This window comes from Miniopterus natalensis, chromosome 16, assembly GCF_054644295.1.
Source record: "Miniopterus natalensis isolate mMinNat1 chromosome 16, mMinNat1.hap1, whole genome shotgun sequence".
NCBI classification, from domain to species: domain Eukaryota; kingdom Metazoa; phylum Chordata; class Mammalia; order Chiroptera; family Miniopteridae; genus Miniopterus; species Miniopterus natalensis.
The window spans coordinates 33119698-33141596 of NC_142096.1; the positions used below are offsets into that span (position 1 = coordinate 33119698).

Sequence of the window (21899 nt, forward strand, 5' to 3'; positions counted from 1 at the left end):
GCCCAGATACTTGGTAAGCCAGCGTTCAAGGGTGACCTGCCCAAGCATCTCGAGGCCGCTGTCTCTGACTTAAACAGCCTGGCCTGGCTGCACTCCTGAAGCTGCCAAGAAAATAAACCAGGACTCTTGAAGGTTTTTTGTGCTGGAGTCACATTTGCAAATCTGGTTTGGAACAGGCTCTTGACAAAGATGGTTCCTCCCTGCGCTCCTACTGCTCTGGCTTGGTTCAGTGCAAGAGGGCTACCAGCAGTTTCTGGAAGTCCCCAGAGGTGTCTGAGCGAACCATGTCAGAGAGGGACTTCTGATACTTCTCTTGGAATTTAGCTTTTATCCCCTGAAGGTCCACCTGTAGGAGAAAAGACAATAGCAAAGGAGACAACAGCATTTATAGTGTATTCACCATAAACACAGGCAGGCACTATACTAAGCACGTTATTTTCATTTGCTCATTTACGCCTCAGAACAACCCTCAGAGGTATGGGCTACTGTTCTTCCTATTTTGTGGATGAGAAAGGGAAAGCTGAGTTCAGCTCACCAAAGGTTGCAGAAGTGTCTGTGTGTATGTTCTTGATGGACACTAAAACTTGGATTTCATAGGATTTTTATGTGTTGCAAAATACTACTTTTCTTTTGAAAATTTTTAGGTTTATTTAAAAATGAATTATTCTTAGAAAGCAGAAAGGGACAAAAGACAGAGATTTTAAATGAAGCCTCTTTTTTTCTTGTACCCTGATCAGCAAGGGCATTAGTGCCAGTCAGTAGAATTCAAATCAATATCAATTTATAGGACTTATTTAGAACCTAATTCATTGAAAGCTTGAAAAACCTAGGTGCTGGAAGTGGGGAGGGACTCAGGAGAAAAACAAGTTAAAAGATTGTTCTGCTCTCAAGACTTATGACCTAGGAAGGGAGAGAACACTTGTCATAGAAAAGATATAAATCCAGATGGAACATAGTGAGTCTCATAAAAGAAGCACAGCACTGTCTTTAAGCAGGAGTTTTGTTGGATTTTTTTCTTAACTTTGTAATTTAAACTCTGCTTTGCTTTCTAGACAGACCTACAAACCATCGCTCAAGTTCTGGTTCTTTTTACTCCCCCCCCTCCCCCCCAATTAGAGAGCTGAACAGGAGAGAGAAAGATGAGAGGAGAAGGTGGGAGAGCGGGGAGTTGTTCGAAGTGGGTGCTGAGCAGGAGAGAGACCATAGCAGGCAGGTGGTGTCTGTCTCTCTGCTCCCCTGGCTTGTGCACTGCTTGGCTGGGGGGGAGGAGGGCAGAAAGGTGGGAGGTTGGGGGGGCGCACACTGCAGCTCTGTTCTTGTACCATGATGCTTTGGGGGTTAGAGATTCTGGCCAACTGCATCTGGCGGGGCCTGGAGCATTCCGATGGGATGGTCCGCATGTGGAGATGACCCAGGACACGTGGTCAGTACTGAGATGGGCAGAGCATCTCGAATGAACAGTCCATGGCTCATACTGGGGTGAACATGGAACCCCGAGGAGCCCTCCAGACCCACCCGTTTCCCCGGGGTCTTTAGAACCCCTGCCCTGCTCCTTGAGTGCTTCAAGACTTTGGCTGGGGGGTTGAGTTGCTAAGGGACAGGAAGACAGAGAAGACAGAGACTGGAGAGGGAAGGGAGAGATTTGGAGGAGAGAGTGAGGACTGTGGGGAGAGCTGCAGACAGACTGGAGAGGGGAAAAGGGAGGAGAGAGAGACATGGACTTTAAGAGAGAAAGAAAAATATGAATCATAGAGGAGGAGAAGTTCCAGGAATAGAAATAAAAATGAAAGAACAGTCCTGTTGCTAAGCTGTACTTAAAGACAACAGTGCTAGACGTTAAGCATTTGTCCAAAGCTGTGGCCAGAATTTGGGTTGGGATCCTTCCCCCTCCATTTAACAATTTTTTGAGGGAAGATGTCTGTGGTTTGCAAGGGCTCAGTTACACTTCATCCCCTGCTTCTACTGCAGCTGAAATGCCACTTCCCCTCTGTTTTGTCATTTCTTCTGTGTGTGGCTCTGTAATCCAAAGCATTTGCTGTGGATCTTGACGGCTGCTCCCACGCTTTGGGCTACTCCGGCCCTGGCCCTTTCCCGGTCCCTTTCTTACCCTCATGCATTCTCAAGGGGGTGCAGCCTCGCTCCTAACAGGGCAAAAATTAGCTCTTACAGGGTGGAAAAACTCAATCTTTTTATGTAAAAGCACTTATAAATGGAACATAAACAGATATACAGTATATTTGCAGTGTTAACATTTCTCGATAGGGGGGAGGGGAGCAATTAGGAAAAAAAATAGGTCCCAAAAGGCTCCTTGGTGAGGCGATTGATAATTTAAGAAAAGTTGAGAAACACTGTCTTGTACTGATTTGTTTCTTGTGCAAGATCATACTCTTGCACAATTAAATAAAGGCCTAGCAGGAGTCAGGCAATTGTTTGCTCATTGACTCTGCTGCTGGGTGACCTAGGCCATCGCTAACCCTTCAGCGTCTCAGTTTTGCCTTCCGTAAAATGGGCCCAAGCCTAGCCGCAACACCCAGAAGGGTTCCACCAGGTCCCCTCTGCACACCGCCACAAATTTTCTAGAGCCACAGATGACAAAAATAGAAGTGGCTGTCACTAGTGTATTTTTACAAAAAGAAACAGGTTGAAACATAGCAAAAGGTCTTTCACAAAGTCTGGAAAGACAAAGGATGTCTCTGTTTTACTTTTTCTGTCAATAGGCCCTTGGTAAAAACTATTTGTTGATGACATGATGGCAAAAAGAGAAGTCCCAGCCCGCCACTTTGGAGTCAAGTGTGTCTTACCTCAGCCCTGGTCACAAAGATGTGAATTAGCATCTCCTCATCCGTCCCCACACCCTTCATGGACTTGTACAGACGGTCAGCAAAATAGCCCTCCTGGTCCCGGGCACACCTCACTGGCGGGTGCAGGAAAAGAGAATGTGAGACAGTCACATTTGGTTGAATAACATGGAGACCCTCAAAGGAACAGAGATGGCTGGAGTGTCACCTGCCACCCTCAGAGGTGATTGGATTGTCAGGCAGATGTTTGAAAGGAGCTAGTTCCATACTGTTGTGTAATGGGATCTGGAAGATTCCCCAGGTCAGGGCACCTGGATTCTCAACCAGAGCTGAATCAAAACACCTTCCAACAATTAAGAATCCCTCCTGTTCCCTGAAGACCCTTCGAAGAGGGAGGACCTCTTGGCCATCCTCAGGCTGTCCCTGCAAAGTCATGCTTCTCACCAGCAGAAATAACTTTTCATATCTCAGTGAAATCTCTGATGCCGGAGTCGGGTCTGGAGAGGAAACAGATGGACAGGCAACGTTGCTGTAGTAAAACGTCATGGTGCTGGAGATGCCCTCAGTGGGACTGCGGCCTGCTTCCCTTGCGAAACAGCCTTCCTTCCCTTTGTTTTTCCTCACTGGGTTTGCTCGGTGAGTCTCAGCTCTGGATCTTTTCCAGGTTCCCTGTTGTCCTCTTAGTTTGCGATCTGGGATGTGGGCTCGATGACATGTTTGACCCTGTCTACAGGTCACCTCCCTGTGATGCTGCTAGGTGCTCTTCTCTGGCCTTCCCCCTGCCTGCCAGCTTTGATTTAATCCACAAATGAATGAAGCTCGGTTTTGACTCACCAAGTGGAGATAGGGTGCACCCCTAGGGGATCAACCATTCTCTCCCCTCCTCCCAGGCTCATATGGGTCCCAATTGACTAACACTTTGGGAGAAATGAACCATTTACTCTTTAGGTTGTTGACATTTAACTAGAACACTTCACACATGCATATAATGCACGGCCTTAACATGTCCATAATGGAAACTCTTGCTTTCTAGTTAATCGCCCATGTGATGGATGAAGAAGGGAGAGGGATGGGATTAGGGAAGCAGAGTTGAAATTGGGGGCCTGCCTTCATTGTAGGACATGGGTCAGCCATCAGAGTGTCAATGGAAAAGAAAAACCCAGACCCAGGTGTCTGACCACTTTAGCCCTAGAACAATCTAAAAGCTGCTGGATTACTGCTGGTTGGGGGAACCCGTCAGTTTGGGGAATAGCATGTTTGGGACTCTCTGTGACCCCCAGACAGTCTGAGCTAGTGGCCGCCCAGCGTTTTCCTGAAGGTGCCCCCCGGGGCAGTCCTAACCGATGCGGACGTGTCTGCCTGCCTGTCAGTGGGCTCCCTACCTACACAGGTGTCTTCTCCCTGGCATTCCTTCGTCCTGGTATTTTGGGGAGAAAATTCTCAGCTTTTCTTCTGTACACAGTCTATGCCTGGTGAACAACCTCTGTCCGTGGAAGCAGCAGAAATCCCTCAGAAGTTTGCACGGAGCTTGCTAGGGAAGACGCGGGCCCGAAGGCGGCGACTGCGAGGCCGGGCAGCTGGCCACTGTGCCCTCTCCTGCCTCCCCTTACTTCCGAGCAGGTGCTCTCAAAATCCAGGGAGCACCAGCCAGTCCCAGGGGTCCCATCAAAGTGCGGCCTCCAGACTCCATTCCTGGAGGTTCCACTTGGGTGACCTGCAGGAGGGCCCAGGAAACTGAATTTTCACACCCCTCACCATGGGCGATTCCGATGCAGGCGGTCCCTGGACCCCGCTTGGAGAAGTGCTGTTCCAGTGGCTGCAAATGGGAGTCATTTGGTCTCACAGCCCCTCCTCTTTGATTTTAGCCATAAACTGGCATCTTTATGAGTTAGGTGGGAGTACGGGGGGGGGGGATTGTCTAGAAAATACAGTCATATAGTCCTGTCTACTATCTGTGTGGCTTATTCTTGAGGTCTTTTCTAACTGCTTTTATGTTTGCTACACTGGAGTGCACCTAAGTCCTGCATTTCACGGTTCCCAGCTACAGGGACTGAGCCTTTCCCTCCTCTCTCAGCTGTGTTCGTTTCTACCATCGCTGTCACCTACTTGGTTGATTTGTGTGTATCTGCCATGGACTTTAAGCTTCTTAAGAGCCAAAATTGGACCTATTTACCTCTGATCCCCACACCTAGCATGACCCCTGGCTCAGGCAGGTGCTAAACAATTGTTAAAGAATTGAATGGTTTTATTACCATTATTGTTAATAATGGTTTCATTACCATTAATAATTAATATTAATGAAGATTAATCTTACTCTTTTGACTGAACTCTGGTGTTTTCCTGATTCTCTGCACTGAAGCACAGGAAGGGTTTGGAGCCTCCTGGCTGGACCATGAATAAACCTCTCCATTTACCCAAGACACTCATTCGTTAAGCCCAAGGACAGACTACCATGTATATGCAGTGCGGTCAGGGATTTTAGGCCTCTGTGCATCACAATAGAAGTCGTGCTAATTTGAATGCAAAATGGGGGTGGATTTTAAAAAAATCAATTGCTGACATTGTTGAAAAAAAAAAAAGATAGAAAGAAAGAAAAGAAAAGAGAAGGTTTGGCAGCTGGAACACATTTTCTAACTTCCAGGGCTGCTTTCTGGGTTCTTCCTCTTCTGGGGAAGCACCTCTCCATTTCTTGTGCCATCTGGGATGGTGCCTGGACTCCTTGCCACAGGGGTATGGACAATGGACAATGCCTTCATTCCAGGGCTTGCAAAAAGGAAAAAGGAGCCTGCCAGACACAGCCCCATGCCCATCTAGCTATCTCTGTGCTATTTCCTGCCTCTGGGCTACACCTGGAGAGAAGGTCCTGGTGCTTGCTTGGCACAGTCAAGATCTGGTCTTCCTCCCACCTCTTTCTTAACAGACCTCATTCATTCCAACTGTTGAAGGGAACCAACTGGAAAAAGACACCCTCAAGCCATCAGGCATGTGCAGAAACTTGCTCATGAATCCAGAACCTGGGTACTTTGGAGTGTGTGTCCTATGAACTGCATACTGTTCCCTGAGACTGGACAGAGAGCAGTCCCAGGCTGTGGACAGATGCTCTCAGGGGCCTGCAATCTTAGTGGGCCTGTGGTGAATGCCATGTGTGTACCCAAGATGACTTCTTCAGGACACACACACTCAGTCCAAGTGTTGCCTGCTGGTTGCTCACAACTGAGTCCCTTCCCTGGAATTGTCCTCTAAGGAGGGAGCAGCCTTACTTGAGCTTGCAAATGCTCTGGGTTGCAACCAGCCTGCTGCTTGATGGGGGGTGCAAAGACCTGGCCCCTTGCTTTCACTTTGGACATCCCGGCTTCAGGACTCCTTGGGGACCATCAGAGCTCCCATTGCAACTGTATCACATTCATTCTCTCCCTTGCTCAGAGCTGCTTAGAGGTGCTGTTCCCAAAACTATTCTATGAAAGCTTCCTGCACACAAATCTCCCTCCCGAGTCTTTTTGCAGGCAGCCTAACCTAAGTCAGGGACCCTCCCAGCTCTACTTTACCGAGAGTTAAATAGGCCTTCTGCAGATCTCCCGACGTTTCTGCTTCAATGGCCTCTTCAATGTCTTTACCGATGAGCTGGAGAGACAAAGTCCAGACGTTAATTCAGGTTTTACTTTGGGTGCACTTGGGGTCCTCACTCCACAGAAAACACTAAACTCTCCCAGATTCGTCCTTTCTGGCTTCTGGCTTGCAGGGCTGAAGGTGGTTGCTCCCCCACTGGAGTGGGGCTCTCATTGCTGAGCAGTTTCTCCAGATCTGACCCCTAATGGATTTGACACCCATCAGGACCACACCCTGAGCCCCAATTTCCCCCTCTGTAAAATCAGGGCATGAAAGAAAAATGAACATACTGTATCAACAATTCTTTAGTTTATATACAGTACTGAGCTTCCTATGTGTTTTTAAAATATTTTCCATTTCTAATTTTCTACGAGGCTGTGGTTGTAATCATCTTTCCCACACCTCCCCCATCTCCTTTGCCCTGGGACTGGGCACTCAGTCTCCTACAGTCTGGGTGAAACAAGAAGAGGCTGGGAAGTTCAAGCTAGGAACTTGGTCTAACGTTTCTGATAGAGTGGGGACATGTGTGCTGTGTGTGTGTGTGTGGGGGGGGTTGCCACATCAAATGCCACTTCCCTTCATTCTGGGCTAATTCCAAGTGATCCTATATCCACACCAGCTCGCATAGCGCTCTGCACAGCGTTACACGTTAGGTTTCTTTCCAAATATTTACAGAAGCCGAAGTTCAGAGTAAAGTATGACTGTGCTTAATGCCAAGTATGGCCTGGGCCACTCAGGGCAGGCAAATAAAGAGGAAGGAGAACTTTGTGTTGGGTTTGGGAAACACGTTTAAGCATTAGAAATACTGAAACATCTTTCCTAGGAATTATCTTTAGAAGATACGACACAATTGTGATTCTATAAATAACTGGAGCTCTGAGGACATGCCAGTGGAGTTTATGTAGTTTATTTTGAAACATAGGTAAACAAAATATTCCTTGTGATGCGGGCACAATAGGTGTGTGTTTGGTGGAGGTGGGGAGGGTCCAGATGTAATGAAGCCCTGTTGGCGGTCTGATCGTGATTTGCACAACCAGAGGCCTGGTGTGTGTAATGGATTCAAGTGGACTGAATTGGAGGTTTCCAGTCCTGTCCTTTCCTCAGCTGTCCCCAGCCTCTTTGGGGTTTGATGTGGGAGCTGGTATTTTGGAGGGACTGGTATCACTTTCCCATGAACGGGCTCTTGTTCTGTAGACTGAGATTGCATTTCAAGAGGACATTGTATTCACGCAGGTCTGTGTTTACTAAAAAGACCTCACATTAAAACACCTTCTGTTTCTGTTGTTAATACTGGGCCAGGCAGTGCTTTTCAATTTGCTGTAGAAACTTAGCCTACACAACAGATAAACGCAGAAAAGCAGGGCTGATCTGGAAGGCAGGAGATGGTTTCCTTTGCTAGCGCTAGGCAGTAATGCCGGGGTCTGCCTTCTCAGGGTCTCCCTTTTGCACGACTCCAGGGGTCACTATTCAAGCAATGCAATGAGAAGGCATTGCTCCTTTTTCTCTACCTACCTCCTGCCCCATCCCCCTCCTGGTTGCTACTAAGGCAGCTCCAGAGGCTCCATTGGACACAAATGAAAATCCATTGATTGGTCCAAGCAATTGTGACTCTCCTTTGCAAGGGCATGCTTTTCACTTCCTGGAACACTTTGTTCTTAGGGGGCCTTTTGGACAGACCCAGGTTTTCTGATGTCAGTACAAAAACACATTGCCAGGGGAATTCCAGACAAGCCTCAAAGGCTTCTAGTTAACCAGGTAGGGAGATTATTAGAAAAATAGGGGATTAAAACCAATTCCCCCCAAATGATAGTGTGCCCACAGCTGAGCCCTATACACTTGCTTTGGCTACAGCAAGTAAAGGGCTAAAGACTGGATTGGGCTTAGGAACACTTAAAGGGGAGGGGAGAAATGGTGAAGGCATAGTGGGGAGGCAGCGAGTCTGGGCTGTGGGTCTGTGTACCTACAACGCATACTGAGCCCTGTTTGGGGAACTTACTTCGGCTTTATAATTATATATACCTTTCATATTTGGTATGCTTGGGGCTGTAATAATCTTGCATGATGCAGCAGAGTTGGGGAATCTCTGTTTCTTAGGCTGTGATTTCTGAGAACATCAGTACTTAAGATTCAGGCTTAGAGGGCAAAGGGCAAAAACCTGAGTTTTTGTGCCCAAAATTACAATTCAACTCTATATGACGACAATCTGTGCCACAGAATATGCTCCAGTGGTCTGACACTAGCATCTGAGTTCTTTTAGCCAAAGGCCATGAGATGAAACCATGGTCCTATGACGAGGGTGAGCTCTAAGGGTGAAATCAAGGGTAAAATAAAGATGAATAATGTTCCAGCAAGGTTTTTGGAATAGATGAATAGGTAGCCGTTTTGAACTGGTTTCATGTAGAGAATCATCAGATCAGTAGACTCTCTTATTGCCCATTTGAATGTTAGCTCTGATTGTTAACACTGTTGGTTCACATAGGGAGACTCCTCACAACTGGTAATGTTAATTGAGCAATACTGCATGCAAGGACTAAGTGCTTTACTTCTATTAATCCACTTAACTGTTACTAACCCAATGAAGTAGGTACTATTATTTTCTCTATTTTATGGTTATGGAAACTGAGGCACAGAACCCTTAGTAACTTGCTCAAGGTCATACAGCTAGTAGCATAGAGCAGACTTCTTAAACTTGAATATGCATTAGAAGCTGGAAATTTGTTAAAACACAAACAGTAGTTCCCCCACCCCAGAGAATCTGACTCAGTAGGTCCAGGGTGGGGGCTGAGAATTCTCATTTTTAACAAGTTCTCAAGTAATTTTGATGCTGCTGTTTCAGGATTAATTTTGAGAATGATTGGTCTAGAGAGGAGCCTTAGTCAGGTACTTAGTCCATGCGCACACACACATACACACACACACGCTCACATGTATGTGTGTCTTTATAGCCATTGGCAATGACCGCCATCCCCAGAACCTCCGTCCAAGGCCCCAGTCATGTGGGAATAAGTTCAGGTCACAGGGAAGACTTTCAGCTCAGTCTACACAGCTCCAGGCACAGAGGCCCTGGGAGTGTGGGGTCAGCTGCCTTTGATCCTGACTCTGGGCACGATTTGAAAGCACAGGGCCCTCAAGGCTTATATACAGTGATGATAAAATTCCAAAGCTTTATTGTCTTTTCATCTGCTGGCAACACTTAGGAAACACTATTTCGAGTGAGGAGCGGCCAGTTCCAGCCGAGGCAGGAGCTCAGGCTGGGGAGTCTTGGAGCCATCCACTCTCGCTACCGACTCGCTGTGTGGTCCTGGGAAGCTACAGATGGCTCCTTACTCACAACACACTGTCCTTGTCCGGCCCTTGTGGGTTACAATGGCTGTTCAGCCACATTATAGTTACGGTATTGTGAAATTGAAATGAGATACAGGGCACAGAAGCGATTTGAATGGTTAAAAGCACTCCACAAATATAAAATAGGAGACAAAAGAAATCTGATACTCCCCAAGAGGCTTCTTGCAATTGAAGACTGATTTTTAGGGAAGGACTCACCATTAAGTGCCTTGAAATAGCTAACTCACCTTGTTGGCTTAAAATTATCATTAGATTAAAAAAATAATTGTATAAAAGTAATTTATACACATCTTTTCAGGAGTGTATGCGAGGTATATCACATCCATCTTGGGAGTGGTAAGCACTGCAAGTTAGAGTGATAACAATAGCAAACGTCTGGGTGCTTACCACATGCCCGGGGCTGTCCGAGCCTTTTATGTTGATCTCATTTAGCTCATGAAAGAGCCCTCTGAGGGTGGAATGGTGAGGATCGTGGTTCCTGCTCTACAAATGAGCATGGCGAGAGTTGGTCACTTGCCAGATGTAGAACCAGGATCTGAACCTGGACGCTTTGGTTGTAGAACTTTGCTCCTGAACTTGACACTTCTTTGCTTTCCTCGCCTCGGTCATAAGCAGTGTTTCCCAACCTTGGCAGGACCTTTGGAGCTGGGTGATTTTTTCTTGTAAGGGACTGTCCTGCGCCATTGTAAGATGTTTAGCAGCATCCTGGTCTCAACCCACTAGATGCCAGTAGCACACATTGTGACAGCCCCAAATGTTGCCAGGCCTTATCAAATATCCCTTGGGGGGCAAAATGACCCCTGATTGAGAACCACTGTTGTAAAACACTGTCTGCCCCCCCCCCTTCCATGTCCCAGATAGTGGCTTCTCTTGGAAATAATTTAAGACTCAATTTCAATGTGGACTCCTTGCCCTTGTCCTTGATTACTCACAATCTGATAGGCTTGAAAGGTGGCTCGTAACTGCTTGTAGCTCCTCTTGGCCAGCACTTCATTGAAGGCAAGTTCATCAGTGCCCCAGCGGCCTTCTCCTGCCTGGGGCGGTCAAATACAAACATTTTGTAAAAGCCTTTTGCAAAAAGACTGAATAGACAGTGTTGGGACCAGGCCTCACGTACAGGAAATGATAAAATATACTTTGAATAGAAGCCAAATTGATTGACTAAACACTTTAAGCTTCTAACCCATGAGTATACCTCTGACCTATGATTTATATTCCCCCTATTATAAGATGGATCTGAGATGGTTAACCCCCGAGTATAAGAATAGGAATAATTCTTTTAGGTTTGTGGAGATCATACGTATTTCCTAAGTAACTCCCATTTGCATGAAATAAAGAAACACTTGTTGAAAATAATGCTAACACATTTTTAGAAGGTTGTTGCCGGGACTGGCACGCCTACACACTTACGTCATACAGCTCTTTGGCATCCTGACCAGCTAGATCTTTGTCCACATCGTCTCCTTCATCACGATTAGCCTAGAAAAATCGACACGTTGTTATGAACTTGATTCCTGCCTGACCACAGAACACAAAAAGGGGAGAACGGGGTGATTTCAGAGGGGTGGCCCTAGGGAGAGTCAGCCTGGCCAAGCACTGCTCTTTGCTGCCATCTTTTGGGCACAACTGATAAACAGAACAGTTTCACAGCAGCGCTTGTTTTTTCCTTTTTGTTTTTTTCTGTAGAAATCAGGTCACTCACAAACCCCACTGACCTCTTAAGCAGGCTGAAGGCAGCCTCGCAATGTCCCTAGAGTCAGTCCATTGGAAAGCTAATAGTCTTCCTTCCAAAATATCAAAGTTCACCTCTTAGGGCCCCAGTCCTGGAGAGCCCTGCATGTTGGTCATGGAAAGTTTTGAAGTGTAACCTAAGCCCTTCGTGGCAAGGAGAATGCTAAGATGACACAATGGCTCACACCCTTGGATAATCCCTTTCCTTATATTGTCCCAGAGGTGTGAATATAATGAGATATCACTCCTGTGATTATGTTGTGTTAATGGGGCAAAGGGGATGTTTGCAGATGTGATTAAGATCCCTAATCAGTTGAGTCCATCAAAAGTGATATTATTCTGGAGGGTCTGATCCAACAACATGAGTTCTTAAAAGGTCAGAGATGGAAGAAGTCAGAGAGATGAGCTCCTGCTGGCCTGGAAGAAACCATCTTGCCATGCTTTGAACTGTCTATGGGGCACATGGCAGCGACTGCAGATGGCCTCTAGGAGCTGACAGTAGCCTCTGGTTGACTGCTAGCAAGAAAACAAGAACATCAGTCTATAGTCACAAGGAACTGAAATCTGCCAGCCACCCATGAGCTTGGAAGAAGATCCAGGTCCTCAGATGAAATGATGGCCCTGGACTCACACCTTGATCTCAGCCTGGTGAGACCCTGAGCAAAGGGCTCTGCTAGCCTGGATTCCTAGCCTATAGAAATGGTGAGATCGTAGATCTGTGCTGTTTTGAGTGGCTAAGTTTGTGGCAAGTTGTTATACAGCAGAAGAACACATATACTTCCTACTGCAGTCAGTCTATTCACAGTGAGAGGAAGGAACAGAAGAAATGCACAAAGCTAATAGATGGATGTGTCAATGAGAGCACAGATGCTGTCTGATTGGAAGCCTGGGAGCTGTGTCCTTGTAGGGCCAGTTCCAAAAGCCCCACTTTCCTGGCTGAGCTCCCTGCACTGGTTCTTACAGGCTGAGACTTGGGTGAATCCTTGAAGTATGTGCACAGTTGTGTTGTGAAAAGGGCCTGCTTGGGGACAGATGGTCTGGTTCTGGCTCCTGGACAGTGTCTTACTGTGTGTAAACCTGGGCAGGTTACCCATCCTCTCCAGGCTTGAGTTTCCTCGTTGACAAAACAAGGTGGTGAGGCTCAATGAGATAACGCAGTGATTTTCAACCTTTTTCATCTCATGGCACACAAACTAATTACTAAAATTCTGTGGCACACCACAAAATATATGTTTTTTGCTGATCTGACAAAAAAAAGGTATAATTTTGATTCATTCACACTGGTATTGTTGTGTTGGCTGTTGACTTTTTATTTTATTTTATTTTATTTTATTTATTTTATTTTATTATTTGACAACCTAAGGGAAAAGAGGTCAGTGCCCTGACTAAATAGCAGGCATTGCATGTTTTAAAGATTCTCGCAGCATGCTGGCTGAAAATCATTGAGATAACTCATTAACAAAAAGTGATTGTAAACTGCAAATGACTAGACAAATTATTATTGTGGGAGAAATCCTAATTGAGTAATTTCACAATAGCTGATTTGATAGTCTAGGCTGATGATCCCTTGGTAACATTTTTAATAAAAGAAGGAAATGTTCACTATCTACATTGCTATTTTCCATCATGGTATATGTTGCTGAAGGATTTCCCAAGATCACAAAGCTCATGAGACCTCTTCACTCTCACCTGTAACAGGGACACCAGGATTTTTTTTAGGTTTCCACTTGTATCACCTTTGACATCTGATTCAAGGCTCCTGTCAAATACTTTCAAAGAGAAAAGGAGGGGAGAAAGCAGAGGATTTAGTTGCCCAGGTATCTGGAAAGGAACATTCTTTATCTGAAGTCAAATAAAGGTTACTTACACCTTTGGTAGGCCTCTTTAATGGCGATGATTTCCTAGAAGAGGTAATAGAGAAAATCAGTACTCCAAGGTGGGTTAATCGATGAGATACAGAGACACCCACAGAGGGAAGAGACAAGGGCCTGTTTCTGGACACAGGATGCTCCCAAAGAGGGCCAACCTCTGGGTCGGGGCCCAGGCCTGGAGCAGATCCCTAGAGGTATGAAGAGGCCCCTTCTGTGCAAACATTTCAAACCACACAATAAGTTATAGAAACACTCTCCTTAGCTATAGATGAAAATGCTACAGCTAAGCTAATGTCTTACGTTATCTCCTCACCGCATTTCACTTCTCCAGCCCCAGCCAGGTAGCCAGTGTTGGAAGTTCAGAGCATATCTTTGCAAATATTTTTCTTTGCCTTTGTATACATATATATGTGCTACTGAAAATGTAGAGAATTGCTTTGTGTATGTGTTTAAAAAGTAGAATGCTGAACATATTGTGCTTTAACTTATTTTTTCACTCAGTAATATATCTTAGAGATCCAGCTATGCTTATACATAGTTATTTACCCACGTTTTTTAAATGGATGCAAAATGTTCTGTCCTGCAATAAACCACAGTTTGTTTGGCCAGCCTCCAACTGATGCCCATTTAAGTTGTTTCTGATTTTTCTCTACTTCAAAGAAGGCTTTATTCAGTAAACAATTTGTTGAGTGCAGGAGTATAAATTTGTATACAGGGTGTGTCCTGGGAACAGTTGCTTTATATTTTAATGACTGGTGCCCGGTGGTCCACTCAGGAGCTGCCTCAGTTTACACTTGAGCCAGCAGTGCTACAGCAGGCGTTTCCCCACAGTGTCGCCTGCAGGCTGTCCAAGATGAAAGTCAGCTTGCAGCATGGGAAGAGGTGGAGGAGGTGGGTGGACAATAAAGTGAGAAGCCTGGCTCTTGTGCTTCGGTGGGTGGGAGGGGAGGCGGATTCGGGGGGTGGGCAACCACTTGGCCTAAGCAGCTCCCTCCCATTTCTCCTCCCAGCCCACTACCAGGATCTGCCCCAAACTTGGGCCTGCTCCCTCTCTGCTTTTCTTCTTTTTATTGTTGGACCTACTTGCTTGAAAATAAAGGGCTTTGCTTGTTGTTAGAGACCAGGACCTGAAAGAAACTAGGCTGAGAGGGAACATATGGTCAAACAGGATTAAGAAAATACTGATCAAATGAACCTTCTGGCCGAGGCAGGCTGCTGATTGCCCTGATCTTGGACGCCTCTTTGTAGGGACTGTGGTGCTTCTGGAAAGGGTGGGAATGTCAAGTAGGGAAAGTTGTATGACTACTGGGCTGAACGGATGCCATGGCCCTTTGCTAACCCTCTTCTAAGGCACAATCCTAAATGCAAACTCCCAGAAATGGTGGGTTTTATTATCTCGTGGGAAGTAAGGAAGCCAGGCAAGCTCCAGAGAGGAGAGGGGTTCACAGTTGTAGCTTGGAGCATGGTGGAGCTTCTGGAAATACAGTTGGACAGCACAGGCCAAGCAGAAGCAACCAGCTCAAGGTTGCTGGCACGCAAGGCTTAAGGAGCATTTTAGTGGCAAAGCGCTGTTGCTTTCTGCTCCAACCACTGCTTCTGTTTCCTACCTGGAGGCCTCATGAATGTTGGGATTTTCTCGCATTTTTCTTGCTGGGCCTCCCCATTTTACTATGATGGGAGGTTGTGGAAGAGGGAAGAGGTCTCCAAATAATGATCTGTAGACCCTCTTTACTCTTGATGAATTCCTCGGCCCTCGAGGCTTCTGGCACCGAAAACGAGTGGGCTTCCACTGGAGCCTTAGCAAATGTTCTTTTCGGCTACTGAAAGTGGCATGTGCCCAAGGGAGAGGTCTGCAGGTAGAAGGACACAGAAACCTCTGGAGAGGTGCCGGCAGCCAGGGGATCCCCCTGCACCCCTACCTCTCTGCCTCCATATCATCTTTTTTGTACTCCATGTAGATGAGAGCCATGCACGAGGCGGCTACCCACACATGCTTAGGCTGCTTGTTGTGTCATTCGTTGCAGAAGACGTGCAAAGTCGGGCTGGGAGGGGGAAAGCAGAACCTTGCCTGCTGCATGTAAAACTGTGCATCCATTTAGAAAAACAAAGGTTGCATTGGTACAGCTCTTCTGGAGGGATCTATTATGTCAGGCCAGTGGCAGTAACCCCCCTAGATTGACAGCCAGAGGATTGGAAGAGGCATCTCTCCTACATGGGCCAAGCGGACACATTTCTGCCCAGATACTTGCTCACCCCATGGGAGGGATGCCAGGTGTGGTTTCCCTTCTGGCTGCTGCAGCCATCTCTGAGGGGTGTTTGGGCGCTTCCTTGGGGGCCTGGTCCGAGGGCTCAGCTGGGACTAACCTTATTGGTCCTTGTGCACAGGACCTCTATGAGCATTGCCTCATCCTTGCCCAGACCCTTCATGGCCTTCTGCAGCTGCCGGGCATCGTACTCGCTGGGGAGGTCCAGAAGCGCCAAGGCAGTCTTCTTGAAATATCCACTCAGCTCACTCTCGAGCACCTCCTGCAGGTCCTGTAAGAAGACATCAAAAGCCCTGACCCGAAGTGGCCCGAGAGGAGGGGCAGGCGTCTGCTCTCCCCACTGCATGGCCTCGGGCTCCACAAGAAAGTGCTATGGACACTTGAGGAGTGATCGAAACAGGAACTCTATGGACACAAGTGACCTGCTGTGGAGGACAGTGGTCACCCTGACTACCCATCCAATTTCCCCCAGGGCTGGTAGAGGGACAGAGAGAAGATCCCCTGCTCAGGTCTGGAGGCCCCAAAGGTGAATCTCAAGAACAAGCTGCATTTGCAGAATATTTGGGGGGTTCAGGGAGCTTCCTCACTGATCCTCAAAACAGCCCTGGCAGGGGAAGCATGGCATTATTCCCATTTGCTGAACTCAGAAAGATGAAGAACTCGTCCCCAAACCTTTGGCCAGAAAGGACTGAAATATATGTCTGTAATTTCTAGGGGGACTGGATCATTTGTCACCCAAATAGGAATGCATTTGAGAATGAAAGGGGGGCACTGTTGACAATTTCAGGGGACAATAGGAGTAAACAGGGACCTTCTAGGTCAAACCTGACAAGGACACTTGGTAGCTGTTTGGATTGTCAGATCAATAGTCGCGGTATCACAGTGCTTGTGTCCAAGTAACCCTTATTTTACTTAGTAGTGCCACATTCCCATAATTTTCATTACAGTATATTTTTATAATTATCCTATCTTATTATCAGTTATTGTTGTTAATCTCTTCCTGTGCCTCATCTATAAACTAGCATAAGATGTGTATGCAGAGGAAGAAATGGTATGTATTAGGGTTCAGTACTATCCACAGTCTCAGGCATCCTCTGAAGGTCTTGGACTGTGTCCTCTGTGGCTGGGGCGGGGGTGCTATTGTATATAAAAGTGCAGAGAAAAGAAACCCAGCTGCCTATTCTTACAAACCACAAGCATGAAAACAAATCCTTGTGTGTTTACATTCTGTTTGGACACGGAAGCCGGCTCTGGATACTTTAGCTCTAATCCTGGTTTTCCTAAGTAGCTGTGCCCCCTTAGGGAGGGTATTCTCTCTGGCACTCAGCTGGCAGGGGGGCTTTGATTTGTTCTCTAATGTCCTCTAGGTTTGTGATGCTGTGATTACAGATCACCCCTAGCTTTGTGATGCTGTGATTCCAGATCACCCCCAGCTTCGTGATGCTGTGATTCCAGATCACCCCTCACTTCGTGATGCTGTGATTCCAGATCACCCCTAGCTTCCTGATGCTGTGATTCCAGATCACCCCTAGCTTCCTGATGCTGTGATTCCAGATCACCCCCAGCTTCGTGATGCTGTGATTCCAGATCACCCCTCACTTCATGATGCTGTGATTCCAGATCACCTCTGTGGCAGTCTCGCTGTCTGGAACAGCTGAGAACTGGAGAGTGAGCTCATGACTGGCAGGTGTTGGAACTGTGGAGCTTTGTGCCAGAACACACGTGCTTTATTCTTTACCAGAGTCCCGAGGTCCTCACTTCAAACCCATTTATTCTTGTCTCGCAGTAAAACTGAAGAAGCTTGTGTCTGACTTTCCACATAGCAACGGTGGAAATAGACATGGCACTTGAGGGGCTGCTACAGTTAGTTGGGCACCATGGCACAGAGGAAGGTTCATCGTCATTCAATTCTATTAAATGCAGCTGAACTGAGGATTCGCTTATTTTCCATCAACGAGTGACATTGACAAGCCTGACTGTGAAGAGAGACACAGAAGGACTGTAGAAGCACAGCCACCTGGGCCCCTGGGTGTATAAACAAACAGCTCGTCTCACAGCGAGGGGTCCTCCAGGAGTGAACCCTGGCCCTGCAGTCCTGGATTTGAGTCCTGGTTGTCCTTACTTGTGTGTGATTTTGCCTAAGTCGTGTAAACGGGTGCACTCCACTCCTCCTCTCTATGACATGGGAACATTTGCACCGGGCACAGCTCCCCTTTACCGGTAGGGGCTGGCATTACCCTGATTGATTCTCCCAGCAGCCTGAGAAGGCAGGTAAATGACCATTTTCCTTCTGTGTGTGAGTAGACTGGGCCCTAAAGAGACCGTTGCCTGCCTGATGTCAGGTAAGTCAGAAGGTCCATCTCTCTCTATGTCTGTTTATACATAGAGTGGTTGAAACTGTAAAGGTTTCATAAATATGGATTAGAATACATTTTAATAATTAACACTCACTTTGCATACCGATCATTCTAATGACATTAAGAAACAGTTAAATTGTGTTCATTATATAGTAGTACAAAATATAAAGCCTACTGCATACTTAACGATTTCTATACATAACACCATCAACAATAAAAAATGAAAGAAAACAGAGTAAAAGGGTGATGATGCTTAATGAAATGAAGGGGTTTTTCTTCTGTAACCATCACTTATGAAGGATATCTCATTTTTGAAGACAGCTGAAAAAAATAAAAAATTCTTAAATAAAGACCCACTTGTGAAAACTGATTTTCAAATCACTGGCTTATCTGTAAGTTAATGTGTAGAATTAATCTAAATGAGTGGAAAAAATGACAGAAGGACTAATAGAAAAATAAATTCAATTTTAAAAAATGAGTTCAAGAATACTGGTTTTACAGGCTATTAAGTTAACAAGCCAACTTCAGTTCTTCTAAAGTCAAGTCAATTCATTTTTTCCTCGGGGGCTAACTCGGAAGAGCCGTGAGGACGCTCCCCGCTGCAGGGGGTGTGGGGGAAGCACTGACTGTCAAGGCCAAGGCCGCGCGCACACGTGTGGGGACCTTGGACTCACCTTGCCGTACATCGCCTTGTACTTTTGCTTTATTTGTTGCCTCTCATTCGATGTCCTGCTTGATAAGATGTCAATGATGGTGGCTTCATCGGTTCCTAAAGGCAGGAGAAAGAACAAAGCAAGAAACGAAACAAGATGGAGACAGATGTTAGTCAAGCCTGACCAGGGTGGGGGGACCCTTTAGCTTTAATGTCCTGTGGAGAGTGGCATTCTTTTCACTCACTTGACAAGTATCCACGGAGGGCTTACACTGCACGAAGCACAGGGCCAGGCATTGTGGTGGTGAGAGGAAGGAGTATATGGCCTATCCCTTAATTTCTCTCCTAGATGTATACTTAAGAGAAATGTCCACACAAAACTTATACATGAATGTTCATTTCAGCATAATAACCAAACGGTGGAAAACAACTTGAATGTCTATCGGCGGACAAGTGGATAAACAAAATGTGGGGTAGCTATGCAACACAACGGAGTATTATTTGGCCAGGAAAAGGAATGAAGTACCTGCTATAATATGAATGAACCTTGAAAACATTATGCTAAGTGGAAGAAGCCAATCTCAGAGGTCCACATTAAATGACACCATTCATATGAAAGTTCAGAATAGGAAAATCTATAAAGACAGGACATAGGCTTAGTGGCTGGGCTGGGCTGGGCTGGGCTGGAGAGGGGACTGAGAGCTACAGAGTGGGAAGTTTCTTTTAGAGGTGATGGAAATGTTCTAAACTGAGCCTGGCGATGCACTGTTCATTTGGTCTTAAGGATTAGTTTCACCTTTACAATTCTGGGAAGGTGTAGCTTTTTAAGTTCAAGTAGAGAAACAGAACATTCTAGGACGAGTCACTGGAAAAAATAGTAGGGGTTACCTGCCTACCTCATTCTGGTTCAGTTCCAACGCCGTTATTTATGTTGTTCCTCTTCATTTCCCCCTGTAGCATCACCTACGTAATGCGTATCCAGTTACTTCCTCTGTGACTTTTTTTTTTTTAACTCCCGAGTGCCAGAAATCTCACCTCCAAAGGGATTTCTTTTTCCAGTAAAAATCTCTTGAGTCTGCCCCTTTCTTTCCATGTGAGCTGCTCTTGCCCAGGTCTAGGACTCCTGTGTCTCAGGCCTGGACCCTTACTGTTTTCATCCCTGGAAAGAGCCTTCCTGCCTCCCTGGTGGCCCATTCACTGTATTGTGGCAACCGGGGATCTGGGGCTCATCCTTGGCTTCCTCTTTTCCCTTACCCCACATCCAGTTAGTCACCACCAAGGCCTCACTATTTCACTCCTCAGGTCCACCCATTTCTCTCCATCTTTACCTCTGTCACATGGCTTAGAACTACTGACACCTGCATGGGTTTCCTGCCTTACTCTCACCTTTTCCAATCAGCATTTGCTGTCCCCAGAATGACCTTTCTGATGAGCAGAACAGCCTGCTCTCTCCTCTGCTTCAAACCTTTCACTATAGGCCCCTTTAAATCCAGAATAAAGTCTCAGCTCTGTAGTGGGGCATAGGAAGCCTTTTGGATTAGGTCCTACTTGCCTCTCAAAGTCTTCTGCCTCCTCGCTTACCCGCTCCCAGGCCTCCCTTCCATCAATTCTATGAATCACTTGCAGCTCCTAGAACAAGCAATACTTTCTTGCTCACCTCTGGGTCTTCGCACAGGCTGTTCCCTCACCCGGAACACCTTTATCTTTGACCATCACAATCACTGCTCCTCCTTTAGGGCTCAACTCACTGGCTCACATGGTCTGTTCTCCTCTGTCCTGTCTCTGCCACTTCATACTGACAGCTCCACAGGAGCCGGGGGCTCTGCTCACTGCTACATTCACAGAGAAAGCTCACAGCATTTATCAGATGGCGTGCTGAATGAATGAATGTTCAAGTGCATGCATACATGAATGAATGAATAAACAAATGAGTGAATGAATGAATGAATGAAGTTTGCACTGCATTATGACCGAATCTTTTCTCTGCGTTGGTGTAGGCTGCATTTGCTGCTCAAGTGGGCCTTATGTAGCAGGGACCAATAGGAAACCCTCTACTCTAATATTGTAGTCAATTTGTATCTGGATAATTCAGGAAAATCGAGTTATAATTTAAAAAGTAATGTCTTTTAGATTTTCCTTCTTAAAATGCTTTATGAGAGACCAGAGAGCATAGCAGATCTGAGAAGGCTCAGCAACAGCCTGGAGGTGTGGGGAGGCGTGGAAATGACTAGACTTCCCTCAAGCCCTTTGAGCCTGGGTCTCAGGTTTATCCTGGGAGCTGTTCCCACTACCCAAGAAGCTATGAACTGAACAGTGACCTCATCTTACATTTCACAATATGCGTGTCATATAAGCAGTCTGTGCTGCCCAACAATTTCCTGTAAACATTTACAATGGTTTGAGGCACTGGGGCCAGCCCCAGTGGTTCTGGGAAAGACATTAAAATATGAGACAAGAAGGAACCTCAGCCCTGACTGCACATCGGACACTGTCGAGTAATTACACAGCGGAGGTCAGGACACAGTGATCGTCAGCCTCGGGAGGGCTGGAGGGCCTCCTGGCTTTTGCTTTCCCAGTAATTTTCTGGAAAGATACCCAGCTGAGTTTCAGCAGGATGAAGGTCACTGGGTTTGAAGTGCCCTCCACTTCACACCAGGGACCCATGTGCCAGATGAGTGAGCCCTGCAGTGAACCAGGGACAGGCTCTGCTTTCCCCGCAGGCTCCAGATGCCAGCTACGGCCTCGGTGAGCCAGGGGCTGCTGCCCCATCTCCGGTGCCCGAGGGCCAGTCTCTTCTGTTAATACCACTGGGCTTTCCAGTCCCTCAGTTTCTCCTTTGGAAATAGAGGAGCAGGGAAAATAGATGAAGTAATGAGTGAAGGAGCAATTGCCTGCCTGGGAGGATCATTATTTTCTACTTGCTCATTGTATTAGTTTCCTGAGGCTATATTAACTTCCACAAACCCTGGGGCTTAAAACAACAGCCGTTTAGTCCCTCACAGTTCTGGAGGCTAGAGGTCTGAAATCAGGTTGTCAGCAGGGCCACACTCGCCCCAGAGGCTCTGGAGGCTGCCAGCCAATACTAGGCTTCCTCCGTTTGTGTCTGTGTCACTGCCTGTCTTTACTTGGCCTTCTCCCTGTGTGTCTTCTGTCTCCTTTAAGGACACTTATCACAAGATTTAGGGCCCGCCCAGGTAATCCAGGATGATCTCATCTCAAAATCTTTAATTACATCTACAAGGACCCTTTTCCCAAATAAGGTCACATTGAAGGTT

General features: G+C 46.5%; 1 protein-coding gene across 1 annotated transcript in view; it reads right to left on the reverse strand.

Annotated features, from left to right (window-relative positions):
• Nucleotides 1–226: 226 nt before the first annotated feature.
• ANXA13 (annexin A13) overlaps nucleotides 227–21899 on the reverse strand; it is a 43263-nt gene continuing 21590 nt past the window's right edge. Inside the window, exons 3-11 of the mRNA XM_087825186.1 lie at nucleotides 18647–18741; nucleotides 15716–15886; nucleotides 13348–13381; nucleotides 13170–13249; nucleotides 11160–11228; nucleotides 10682–10783; nucleotides 6344–6419; nucleotides 2802–2914; nucleotides 227–346 (exon numbers count right to left, since the gene is read on the reverse strand). Of these exons, the coding sequence (XP_087681312.1) occupies nucleotides 227–346; nucleotides 2802–2914; nucleotides 6344–6419; nucleotides 10682–10783; nucleotides 11160–11228; nucleotides 13170–13249; nucleotides 13348–13381; nucleotides 15716–15886; nucleotides 18647–18741 (860 nt within the window). The remainder of the gene's footprint in view (nucleotides 347–2801; nucleotides 2915–6343; nucleotides 6420–10681; nucleotides 10784–11159; nucleotides 11229–13169; nucleotides 13250–13347; nucleotides 13382–15715; nucleotides 15887–18646; nucleotides 18742–21899) is intronic.